A 13,410-nucleotide genomic window follows, 5' to 3' on the forward strand; every position below is an offset into this window, starting at 1 on the left:
CTAGCTAGCTGGGCTAGAAACGGCTGGCTAGAAAAGGGAGTATTAAAATCTATCTATCTAGCTTGCTAGCTGTCTGTCTGTTCTGAAAGAGTTAGCTCCAGACATGTAGGGCTGTTAACAGTCATATTAAATCAATCCCAGCTTGTCGTGAGATGTACCAAATGATGCTACGTAGCGAAATCCATAATCCATAGTGAACCCCTGCACGGTAGCAAGCTGTTCCGCTAACCTCACTAGCTAGCACAATATCCACCAATGATAGCCAAGCCTGCCGTGGTTTTGGACTATCTGGCTGTGATAGCCCACCTTGCACAGCTTCATTCATGTTGCTAGACTCTAACAGGATACAGCCTTTAAAAAGACACCTGCATTGTGTTGTATGACAAAACAGCACATTATAGAGTGGCCTTTTATTGTCCCCAGCACAAGGTTCACCTGTGTAATAATCATGCTGTTTAATCAGCTTCTTGATATGCCACACCTGTCAGGTGGATAGTTTATCTTGGAAAAGTAGAAACGCTCACTAACAGGGTTGGAAACAAATCTGTGCCCAAATCATATTTTTTTTGCGTATGGAACATTTCTGGGATCTTTAATTTCAGCTCATGAAACGTGGGACCAACACTATGATTTTGTTCAGTGTAGTTTGGGCAGCCTGTCAGACGAACCATTCAAGTGATGCCATTGAAGACACGTTATCAAGATGGCGGCACACAGTAGTCAGATGGAGCAATGTCCAAACGTTTTAACAGAAGCGTTTTCCAGCAGATTTAAACAGAAGAGTTTCATATTTTAATATCATAATAAAAAAATCTGTCAAAAGGTACAAAAGGTGTTTAAGGTAGAAATATCAGGTTTTTTTGCATGGGCTGTGTCTGAATCCACTGCATCCGCAAATGTCGGCCTTCGGCATCTGGAAGGTGGCCGAGCTACAGGGGTGGAAGGTGGCCGAGCTACAGGGGTGGAAGGTGGCCGAGCTACAGCAGTGGCCGAGCTACAGGGGTGGAAGGTGGCCGAGCGACAGGGGTGGAAGGTGGCCGAGCTACAGGGGTGGAAGGTGGCCGAGCGACAGGGGTGGAAGGTGGCCGAGCTACAGCAGTGGCCGAGCTACTGCAGTGGCCGAGCGACAGGGGTGGAAGGTGGCCGAGCTACAGGGTTGGAAGGTGGCCGAGCTACAGCGGTGGAAGGTGGCCGAGCGACAGGGGTGGAAGGTGGCCGAGCGACAGGGGTGGAAGGTGGCCGAGCGACAGGGGTGGAAGGTGGCCGAGCGACAGGGGTGGAAGGTGGCCGAGCGACAGGGGTGGAAGGTGGCCGAGCGACAGGGGTGGAAGGTGGCCGAGCTACAGGGGTGGAAGGTGGCCGAGCTACAGGGGTGGAAGGTAGCCGAGCTACAGGGGTGGAAGGTGGCCGAGCTACAGGGGTGGAAGGTGGCCGAGCTACAGGGGTGGAAGGTGGCCGAGCGACAGGGGTGGAAGGTGGCCGAGCGACAGGGGTGGAAGGTGGCCGAGCGACAGGGGTGGAAGGTGGCCGGCGACAGGGGTGGAAGGTGGCCGAGCTACAGGGGTGGAAGGTGGCCGAGCGACAGGGGTGGAAGGTGGCCGAGCGACAGGGGTGGAAGGTGGCCGAGCTACAGGGGTGGAAGGTGTCCGAGCTACAGGGGTGGAAGGTGGCCGAGCTACAGGGGTGGAAGGTGGCCGAGCTACAGCAGTGGCCGAGCTACAGGGGTGGAAGGTGGCCGAGCGACAGGGGTGGAAGGTGGCCGAGCGACAGGGGTGGAAGGTGGCCGAGCTACAGGGGTGGAAGGTGTCCGAGCTACAGGGGTGGAAGGTGGCCGAGCTACAGGGGTGGAAGGTGGCCGAGCTACAGGGGTGGAAGGTGCAGAGCTACACGGTCGGACCACTACGGAAAGATGTGGTCATGGTACCGCCAATCTGCCAACTCCCAGGACCTGACCTCTGAAGACTCCTAGACTATAAGTGGTCAGGGTCTTGCCTCCCCACCAGGACCTAACCTCTGACCTTACCACTGTAGAGTCCTAGACTATAAGTGGTCAGAGTCTTGCCTCCCCACCAGGACCTAACCTCTGACCTCTCACCTTGCCGCTGTAGGCTCCCAGACCGTAGCTTGTGAGACTCTTTCCCCCCACCAGGACCGTGTCTTCCCCGATGCGAAAGGATGACTCCAGGAGAGACTCAACACTGAAGGAAACAGCTTCCATGCTCTCTCTGTCTCTATTCCACTGGAACAACTCTCCGTCCAATGATGGGATGAACATCTTATTACCAAACACCTGGAGACGGAGACAGGTACAGAAAATATATAATCTATTAATTCATTCAACACTTGTTGAAACGGGGACACCAGTTAATAACCAACACGAGAACCTGGAAGAGACAGAGGGAAAACACATGTTAATGATTCACTGATCTCATCAGGCTATTATGTACAGATCAAAAACAATGTTTCACAATGAGAGTTACTATCTTCATGGGGTCCTGAGAGTGAGTGATACCATCTATCTTCATGGGGTCCTGAGAGTGAGTGATACTATCTATCTTCCTGGGGTCCTGAGAGTGAGTGATACTATCTATCTTCCTGGGGTCCTGAGAGTGAGTGATACTATCTATCTTCATGGGGTCCTGAGAGTGAGTGATACTATCTTCATGGGGTCCTGAGAGTGAGTGATACTATCTATCTTCATGGGGTCCTGAGAGTGAGTGATACTATCTATCTTCCTGGGGTCCTGAGAGTGAGTGATACTATCTATCTTCCTGGGGTCCTGAGAGTGAGTGATACCATCTATCTTCCTGGGGTCCTGAGAGTGAGTGATACTATCTATCTTCATGGGGTCCTGAGAGTGAGTGATACTATCTATCTTCATGGGGTCCTGAGAGTGAGTGATACTATCTATCTTCATGGGGTCCTGAGAGTGAGTGATACTATCTTCATGGGGTCCTGAGAGTGAGTGATACTATCTATCTTCATGGGGTCCTGAGAGTGAGTGTTACTATCTTCATGGGGTCCTGAGAGTGAGTGATACTATCTATCTTCCTGGGGTCCTGAGAGTGAGTGTTACTATCTATCTTCATGGGGTCCTGAGAGTGAGTGATACTATCTATCTTCCTGGGGTCCTGAGAGTGAGTGATACTATCTATCTTCATGGGGTCCTGAGAGTGAGTGATACTATCTATCTTCCTGGGGTCCTGAGAGTGAGTGATACTATCTTCATGGGGTCCTGAGAGTGAGTGATACTATCTATCTTCATGGGGTCCTGAGAGTGAGTGATACTATCTTCATGGGGTCCTGAGAGTGAGTGATACTATCTATCTTCCTGGGGTCCTGAGAGTGAGTGATACTATCTATCTTCATGGGGTCCTGAGAGTGAGTGTTACTATCTATCTTCATGGGGTCCTGAGAGTGAGTGATACTATCTATCTTCATGGGGTCCTGAGAGTGAGTGATACTATCTATCTTCATGGGGTCCTGAGAGTGAGTGATACTATCTATCTTCCTGGGGTCCTGAGAGTGAGTGATACCATCTATCTTCATGGGGTCCTGAGAGTGAGTGATACTATCTATCTTCATGGGGTCCTGAGAGTGAGTGATACTATCTATCTTCCTGGGGTCCTGAGAGTGAGTGATACTATCTATCTTCATGGGGTCCTGAGAGTGAGTGATACTATCTATCTTCATGGGGTCCTGAGAGTGAGAGTTACTATCTATCTTCATGGGGTCCTGAGAGTGAGTGATACTATCTTCATGGGGTCCTGAGAGTGAGTGTTACTATCTATCTTCATGGGGTCCTGAGAGTGAGTGATACCATCTATCTTCATGGGGTCCTGAGAGTGAGTGATACTATCTATCTTCATGGGGTCCTGAGAGTGAGTGATACTATCTATCTTCATGGGGTCCTGAGAGTGAGTGATACTATCTATCTTCATGGGGTCCTGAGAGTGAGAGTTACTATCTATCTTCATGGGGTCCTGAGAGTGAGTGATACTATCTATCTTCATGGGGTCCTGAGAGTGAGTGATACTATCTATCTTCCTGGGGTCCTGAGAGTGAGTGATACTATCTTCATGGGGTCCTGAGAGTGAGTGATACTATCTATCTTCATGGGGTCCTGAGAGTGAGTGATACTATCTATCTTCATGGGGTCCTGAGAGTGAGTGATACTATCTATCTTCATGGGGTCCTGAGAGTGAGTGATACTATCTATCTTCATGGGGTCCTGAGAGTGAGTGATACTATCTATCTTCATGGGGTCCTGAGAGTGAGTGATACTATCTATCTTCATGGGGTCCTGAGAGTGAGTGATACCATCTATCTTCATGGGGTCCTGAGAGTGAGTGATACCATCTATCTTCATGGGGTCCTGAGAGTGAGTGATACCATCTATCTTCATGGGGTCCTGAGAGTGAGTGATACCATCTATCTTCATGGGGTCCTGAGAGTGAGTGATACTATCTATCTTCATGGGGTCCTGAGAGTGAGTGATACTATCTATCTTCATGGGGTCCTGAGAGTGAGTGATACCATCTATCTTCATGGGGTCCTGAGAGTGAGTGTTACTATCTTCATGGGGTCCTGAGAGTGAGTGATACTATCTTCATGGGGTCCTGAGAGTGAGTGATACTATCTATCTTCATGGGGTCCTGAGAGTGAGTGATACTATCTATCTTCCTGGGGTCCTGAGAGTGAGTGATACTATCTATCTTCCTGGGGTCCTGAGAGTGAGTGATACCATCTATCTTCCTGGGGTCCTGAGAGTGAGTGATACTATCTATCTTCATGGGGTCCTGAGAGTGAGTGATACTATCTATCTTCATGGGGTCCTGTCCTGAGAGTGAGTGATACTATCTATCTTCATGGGGTCCTGAGAGTGAGTGATACTATCTATCTTCCTGGGGTCCTGAGAGTGAGTGATACTATCTATCTTCCTGGGGTCCTGAGAGTGAGTGTTACTATCTATCTTCCTGGGGTCCTGAGAGTGAGAGTTACTATCTATCTTCATGGGGTCCTGAGAGTGAGTGATACTATCTATCTTCATGGGGTCCTGAGAGTGAGTGATACTATCTATCTTCATGGGGTCCTGAGAGTGAGTGATACTATCTATCTTCCTGGGGTCCTGAGAGTGAGTGATACTATCTATCTTCATGGGGTCCTGAGAGTGAGTGATACTATCTTCATGGGGTCCTGAGAGTGAGTGATACTATCTATCTTCATGGGGTCCTGAGAGTGAGTGTTACTATCTATCTTCATGGGGTCCTGAGAGTGAGTGATACTATCTTCATGGGGTCCTGAGAGTGAGTGATACTATCTATCTTCATGGGGTCCTGAGAGTGAGTGTTACTATCTTCATGGGGTCCTGAGAGTGAGTGATACTATCTATCTTCCTGGGGTCCTGAGAGTGAGTGTTACTATCTATCTTCATGGGGTCCTGAGAGTGAGTGATACTATCTATCTTCCTGGGGTCCTGAGAGTGAGTGATACTATCTATCTTCATGGGGTCCTGAGAGTGAGTGATACTATCTATCTTCCTGGGGTCCTGAGAGTGAGTGATACTATCTTCATGGGGTCCTGAGAGTGAGTGATACTATCTATCTTCATGGGGTCCTGAGAGTGAGTGATACTATCTTCATGGGGTCCTGAGAGTGAGTGATACTATCTATCTTCCTGGGGTCCTGAGAGTGAGTGATACTATCTATCTTCATGGGGTCCTGAGAGTGAGTGTTACTATCTATCTTCATGGGGTCCTGAGAGTGAGTGATACTATCTATCTTCATGGGGTCCTGAGAGTGAGTGATACTATCTATCTTCATGGGGTCCTGAGAGTGAGTGATACTATCTATCTTCCTGGGGTCCTGAGAGTGAGTGATACCATCTATCTTCATGGGGTCCTGAGAGTGAGTGATACTATCTATCTTCATGGGGTCCTGAGAGTGAGTGATACTATCTATCTTCCTGGGGTCCTGAGAGTGAGTGATACTATCTATCTTCATGGGGTCCTGAGAGTGAGTGATACTATCTATCTTCATGGGGTCCTGAGAGTGAGAGTTACTATCTATCTTCATGGGGTCCTGAGAGTGAGTGATACTATCTTCATGGGGTCCTGAGAGTGAGTGTTACTATCTATCTTCATGGGGTCCTGAGAGTGAGTGATACCATCTATCTTCATGGGGTCCTGAGAGTGAGTGATACTATCTATCTTCATGGGGTCCTGAGAGTGAGTGATACTATCTATCTTCATGGGGTCCTGAGAGTGAGTGATACTATCTATCTTCATGGGGTCCTGAGAGTGAGAGTTACTATCTATCTTCATGGGGTCCTGAGAGTGAGTGATACTATCTATCTTCATGGGGTCCTGAGAGTGAGTGATACTATCTTCATGGGGTCCTGAGAGTGAGTGATACTATCTATCTTCATGGGGTCCTGAGAGTGAGTGATACTATCTATCTTCATGGGGTCCTGAGAGTGAGTGATACTATCTATCTTCATGGGGTCCTGAGAGTGAGTGATACTATCTATCTTCATGGGGTCCTGAGAGTGAGTGATACTATCTATCTTCATGGGGTCCTGAGAGTGAGTGATACTATCTATCTTCATGGGGTCCTGAGAGTGAGTGATACCATCTATCTTCATGGGGTCCTGAGAGTGAGTGATACTATCTATCTTCATGGGGTCCTGAGAGTGAGTGATACCATCTATCTTCATGGGGTCCTGAGAGTGAGTGATACTATCTATCTTCATGGGGTCCTGAGAGTGAGTGATACTATCTATCTTCATGGGGTCCTGAGAGTGAGTGATACCATCTATCTTCATGGGGTCCTGAGAGTGAGTGATACTATCTATCTTCATGGGGTCCTGAGAGTGAGTGATACTATCTATCTTCATGGGGTCCTGAGAGTGAGTGATACTATCTATCTTCATGGGGTCCTGAGAGTGAGTGATACTATCTATCTTCATGGGGTCCTGAGAGTGAGTGATACCATCTATCTTCATGGGGTCCTGAGAGTGAGTGTTACTATCTATCTTCATGGGGTCCTGAGAGTGAGTGATACTATCTATCTTCATGGGGTCCTGAGAGTGAGTGATACTATCTATCTTCATGGGGTCCTGAGAGTGAGTGATACTATCTATCTTCATGGGGTCCTGAGAGTGAGTGATACTATCTATCTTCATGGGGTCCTGAGAGTGAGTGATACTATCTATCTTCATGGGGTCCTGAGAGTGAGTGATACTATCTATCTTCATGGGGTCCTGAGAGTGAGTGATACTATCTTCATGGGGTCCTGAAATCCCCCAAATTCCCCACGAGGGTAGTAAAACAAGGAAAATTGTCCCTGATGGGGACATTTCCCACATCCCCATGAGTGGAAGGGCTATTTTAAGTTATGGGGATAGTTTTAGGGTCACAATTAGGGTTAGGTTTAGATTAGGGTTAAGGCTAAGGCTAGAATTAGGTTTAGGAGTTAAATTTAGGGTGAAGTGGTTAGAGAAAATAGGATTTAGAATGGAAATACATTTTAGGTCCCCACAAGGTGCATAAAGTATGTGTTTAGGGGGGGGGGGGGGGATCTGGGCTGTGGGATGACATCATCCCTGGGCAAAAGCATTACCTCATCCTAATCACACTCACCACCTCCCTCCCTCCCTACCCCCATCGCATGACTCACTCCACACCGGCATCTCTCCATCCCTCTTCCTCCCCCCAACATCCCTCTCTTCCTCCATCGCTCTCTTGAAATGACAGCTCATTTCTACAGACAATGCTGTCTAGTTGATCCCCTCCCCGTCTCTCTCCTCAACAATCTAGTTGATCCCCTCCCGGTCTCTCTCTCTCGCTCTCTCTCTCCTCAATATTCTAGTTGGTCCCCTCCCTGTCTCTCTCCTCAACAATCTAGTTGGTCCCCTCCCTGTCTCTCTCTCTCTCCTCAATATTCTAGTTGATCCCCTCCCTGTCTCTCTCTCTCTCTCTCCTCAAAATTCTAGTTGGTCCACTCCCTGTCTCTCTCCTCAACAATCTAGTTGGTCCCCTCCCTGTCTCTCTCTCTCTCCTCAATATTCTAGTTGGTCCACTCCCTGTCTCTCTCCTCAACAATCTAGTTGGTCCCCTCCCTGTCTCTCTCAATTCAATTCAATTCAATTTCAATTCAAGGGGCTTTATTGGCATGGGAAACATATGTTAACATTGCCAAAGCAAGTAAGGTATATAATATATAAAGTGAAATAAACAATAAAAATTAACAGTAGACATCACACATACAGAAGTTTCAAAACAATAAAGACATTACAAATGTCATATTATATATATATACAGTGTTTTTACAATGTGCAAATGGTAAAGGACACAAGATAAAATAAATAAGCATAGATATGTGTTGTATTTACAATGGTGCGTGTTCTTCACTGGTTGCCCTTTTCTCGTGGCAACAGGTCACAAATCTTGCTGCTCTGATGGCACACTGTGGAATTTCACCCAGTAGATATGGGAGTTTTTCAAAATTGGATTTGTTTTCGAATTCTTTGTGGATCTGTGTAATCTGAGGGAAATATGTCTCTCTAATATGGTCATACATTGGGCAGGAGGTTAGGAAGTGCAGCTCAGTTTCCACCTCATTTTGTGGGCAGTGAGCACATAGCCTGTCTTCCCTTGAGAGCCATGTCTGCCTACGGCGGCCTTTCTCAATAGCAAGGCTATGCTCGCTGAGTCTGTACATAGTCAAAGCTTTCCTTAATTTTGGGTCAGTCACAGTGGTCAGGTATTCTGCCGCTGTGTACTCTCTGTGTAGGGCCAAATAGCATTCTAGTTTGCTCTGTTTTTTTGTTAATTCTTTCCAATGTGTCAAGTAATTATCTTTTTGTTTTCTCATGATTTGGTTGGGTCTAATTGTGCTGCTGTCATGGGGCTCTGTAGGGTGTGTTTGTGAACAGAGCCCCAGGACCAGCTTGCTTAGGGGACTCTTCTCCAGGTTCATCTCTCTGTAGGTGATGGCTTTGTTGTGGAAGGTTTGGGAATCGCTTCCTTTTAGGTGGTTATAGAATTTAACTGCTCTTTTCTGGATTTTGATAATTAGTGGGTATCGGCCTAATTCTGCTCTGCATGCATTATTTGGTGTTCTACGTTGTACACTGAGGATATTTTTGCAGAATTCTGCGTGCAGAGTCTCAATTTGGTGTTTGTCCCATTTTGTGAAGTCTTGGTTGTCTCTCTCTCTCTCCTCAATATTCTAGTTGGTCCCCTCCCTGTCTCTCTCTCCCTCTCTCCTCAATATTCTAGTTGGTCCCCTCCCTGTCTCTCTCTCTCTCTCTCCTCAACATTCTCGTTGATCCCCTCCCCGTCTCTCCTTACATTCTAGTTGATCCCCGTCTCTCTGTCTCCTCAACATTCTAGTTGATCCCTTCCCCATCTCTCTCTCTCCTCAACATTCTAGTCGATCCCCTCCCCGTCTCTCCTCAACATTCCAGTCGATCCCCTCCCCGTCTCTCTCTCCTCAACATTCTACTTTGATCCCCTCCCCGTCTCTCTCTCCTCAACATTCTAGTTGATCCCCTCCGTCTCTCTCCTCAACATTCTACTTTGATCCCCTCCCCGTCTCTCTCTCCTCAACATTCTAGTTGATCCCCTCCCAGTCTCTCTCCTCAATATTCTAGTTGATCCCCTCCCAGTCTCTCTCTCTCTCTCTCTCTCTCTCTCCTCAATACTCTAGTTGGTCCCCTCCCTGTCTCTCTCTCTCTCTCCTCAAAATTCTAGTTGGTCCACTCCCTGTCTCTCTCCTCAACAATCTAGTTGGTCCCCTCCCTGTCTCTCTCTCTCTCCTCAATATTCTAGTTGGTCCACTCCCTGTCTCTCTCCTCAACAATCTAGTTGGTCCCCTCCCTGTCTCTCTCTCTCTCTCCTCAATATTCTAGTTGGTCCCCTCCCTGTCTCTCTCTCCCTCTCTCCTCAATATTCTAGTTGGTCCCCTCCCTGTCTCTCTCTCTCTCTCTCTCTCCTCAACATTCTCGTTGATCCCCTCCCCGTCTCTCCTTACATTCTAGTTGATCCCCGTCTCTCTGTCTCCTCAACATTCTAGTTGATCCCTTCCCCATCTCTCTCCTCAACATTCTAGTCGATCCCCTCCCCGTCTCTCCTCAACATTCCAGTCGATCCCCTCCCCGTCTCTCTCTCCTCAACATTCTACTTTGATCCCCTCCCCGTCTCTCTCTCCTCAACATTCGAGTTGATCCCCCTCCCTGTCTCTCCTCAACATTCTAGTTAATCCCCTCCCCATCTCTCTCTCTCTCTTCAACATTCTAGTTGATCCCCTCCCCTCCTCATCTCTCTCCTCAACATTCTCGTTGATCCCCTCCCCGTCTCTCTCTCTCCTCAACATTCTAGTTGATCCCCTCCGTCTCTCTCCTCAACATTCTAGTTGATCCCATCCCCGTCTCTCTCTCCTCAACATTCTAGTTGATCCCCTCCCAGTCTCTCTCCTCAACATTCTAGTTGATCCCCTCCCTGTCTCTCTCCTCAACATTCTAGTTGATCCCCTCCCTGTCTCTCACCTCAACATTCTAGTTGATACCCCCCCTGTCTCTCTCTCTCCTTACATTCTCGTTGATCCCCTCCCAGTCTCTCTCCTCAACATTCTAGTTGATCCCCTCCCTGTCTCTCTCCTCAACATTCTAGTTGATCCACTCCCTGTCTCTCACCTCAACATTCTAGTTGATACCCCCCCTGTCTCTCTCTCTCCTTACATTCTCGTTGATCCCCTCCCAGTCTCTCTACTCAACATTCTAGTTGATCCCCTCCCAGTCTCTCTCCTCAATATTATAGTTGATCCCCTCCCAGTCTCTCTCTCTCCTCAACATTCTTGTTGATCCCAGTCTCTCTCTCCTCAACATTCTAGTCGATCCCCACCCTGTCTCTCCTCAACATTCTAGTCGATCCCCTCCCCGTCTCTCTCTCTCTCTCTCTCTCTCTCCTCAACATTCTAGTTGATCCCCTCTCCGTCTCTCTCTCTCTCTCTCCTTAACATTCTAGTTGATCCCCTCCCCGTCTCTCTCTCCTCAACATTCTAGTTGATCCCCTCCCAGTCTCTCTCCTCAATATTCTAGTTGATCCCCTCCCAGTCTCTCTCTCTCCTCAACATTCTAGTTGATCCCCTCCCCGTCTCTCTCTCCTCAACATTCTAGTTGATCCCCTCCCAGTCTCTCTCCTCAATATTCTAGTTGATCCCCTCCCAGTCTCTCTCTCTCCTCAACATTCTAGTTGATCCCCTCCGTCGCTCTCTCTCTTTCCTCAACATTCTAGTTGATCCCCTCCCAGTCTCTCTCTCTCCTCAATATTCTAGTTGATCCCCTCCCCGTCTCTCTCTCTCCTCAACATTCGAGTTGATCCCCTCCCTGTCTCTCCTCAACATTCTAGTTGATCCCCTCCCCTCCTCGTCTCTCTCCTCAACATTCTCGTTGATCCCCTCCCCGTCTCTCTCTCCTCAACATTCTAGTTGATCCCCTCCCCGTCTCTCTCCTCAACATTCTGGTTGATCCCATCCCCGTCTCTCTCTCCTCAACATTCTAGTTGATCCCCTCCCCGTCTCTCTCCTCAACATTCTGGTTGATCCCATCCCCGTCTCTCTCTCCTCAACATTCTAGTTGATCCCCTCCCTGTCTCTCTCCTCAACATTCTAGTTGATCCCCTCCCTGTCTCTCTCTCTCTCCTTACATTCTAGTTGATCCCCTCCCCGTCTATCTCTCCTCAACATTCTAGTTAATCCCCTCCCAGTCTCTCTCCTCAACATTCTAGTTGATACCCCCCTGTCTCTCTCTCCCCTTACATTCTCGTTGATCCCCCCCCAGTCTCTCTCCTCAACATTCTAGTTGCTCCCTTCCCAGTCGCTCCTCAACATTCTAGTTGATCCCCTCCCCGTCTCTCTCTCCTCAACATTCTAGTTGATCCCCTCCCCGTCTCTCTCTCTCTCCTCAACATTCTAGTTGATCCCCTCCCCGTCTCTCTCTCTCCTCAACATTCTAGTTGATCCCCTCCCCAACTCTCTCAACATTCTAGTTGATCCCCTCCGTCTCTCTCTCTCTCTCCTCAACATTCTAGTTGATCCCCTCCCAGTCGCTTCTCAACATTCTAGTTGATCCCCTCCCCGTCTCTCTCTCTCCTCAACATTCTAGTTGATCCCCTCCCTGTCTCGCTTTCTCTCTCCTCAACATTCTAGTTGATCCCCCTCCCCGTCTCTCTCTCAACATTCTAGTTGATCACTCTGTCTCTCTCTCATTAACATTCTAGTTGATCCCCTCCCCGTCTCTCTCTGATCACTTTCACTCTCCTCAACATTCTTGTTGATCCCCGTCTCGCTCTCCTCAACATTCTAGTTGATCCCCGTCTCTCTCTCCTCAACATTCTTGTTGATCCCCGTCTCTCTCTCCTCAACATTCCAGTTGATCCCCTCCCCGTTTCTCTCTCCTCAACATTCTAGTTGATCCCCTCCCCGTCTCTCTCTCCTCAACATTCTAGTTGATCCCCTACCCGTCTCTCTCTCTCCACAACATTCTAGTTGATCCCCTCCCGTCTCTCTCTCTCTCGTCAACATTCTAGTTGATCCCCTCCCCGTCTCTCTCTCTCTCCTCAACATTCTAGTTGATCCCCTCCCAGTCTCTCTCCTCAACAGTCTAGTTGATCCCTTCCCCGTCGCTCTCTCTCTTTCCTCAACATTCTAGTTGATCCCCTCCCAGTCTCTCTCTCCTCAACATTCTAGTTGATCCCCTCCCCGTCTCTCTCTCTCTCTCTCTCTCCTCAACATTCTAGTTGATCCCCTCCCCGTCTCTCTCCTCAACATTCTCGTTGATCCCCTCCCCGTCTCTCTCCTCAACATTCTCGTTGATCCCCTCCCAGTCTCTCTCCTCAACATTCTAGTTGATCCCCTCCCCGTCTCTTTCTCTCTCCTCAACATCCTAGTTGATCCCCTCCGCGTCTCTCCTCAACATTCTAGTTGATCCCCTCCCCGTCTCTCTCTCTCTCCTCAACATTCTAGTTGATCCCTACCCGTCTCTCTCTCCTCAACATTCTAGTTGATCCCCTCCCCGTCCCCTCTCAACATTCTAGTTGATCCCCTCCCCATCCCTCTCTCAACATTCTAGTTCATCCCCTCCCCGTCTCTCTCTCCTCAACATTCTAGTTGATCCCCTCCGTCTCTCTCTCTCTCCTCAACATTCTAGTCGATCCCCTCCCCGTCGCTCCTCAACATTCCAGTTGATCCCCTCCCCGTCTCTCTCTCCTCAACATTCTAGTTGATCCCCTCCCCGTCTCTCTCTCTCTCTCCTCAACATTCTAGTTGATCCCCTCCCCGTCTCTCTCCTCAACATTCTAGTTGATCCCCTCCCCGTATCTCAACATTCTAGTTGATCCCCTCCCCGTCC

General features: G+C 48.5%; 1 protein-coding gene across 1 annotated transcript in view; it reads right to left on the reverse strand.

Annotated features, from left to right (window-relative positions):
• Positions 1 to 13,410, reverse strand: part of eif2ak3 (eukaryotic translation initiation factor 2-alpha kinase 3) — a 74,203-nt gene that overhangs the window by 34,970 nt on the left and 25,823 nt on the right. The window contains 1 exon segment of the mRNA XM_064953085.1: positions 2,096 to 2,290. Within this exon segment, the coding sequence (XP_064809157.1) occupies positions 2,096 to 2,290 (195 nt within the window).

This window comes from Oncorhynchus masou, chromosome 32 (genome assembly GCF_036934945.1).
Source record: "Oncorhynchus masou masou isolate Uvic2021 chromosome 32, UVic_Omas_1.1, whole genome shotgun sequence".
Lineage (NCBI taxonomy): Eukaryota > Metazoa > Chordata > Actinopteri > Salmoniformes > Salmonidae > Oncorhynchus > Oncorhynchus masou.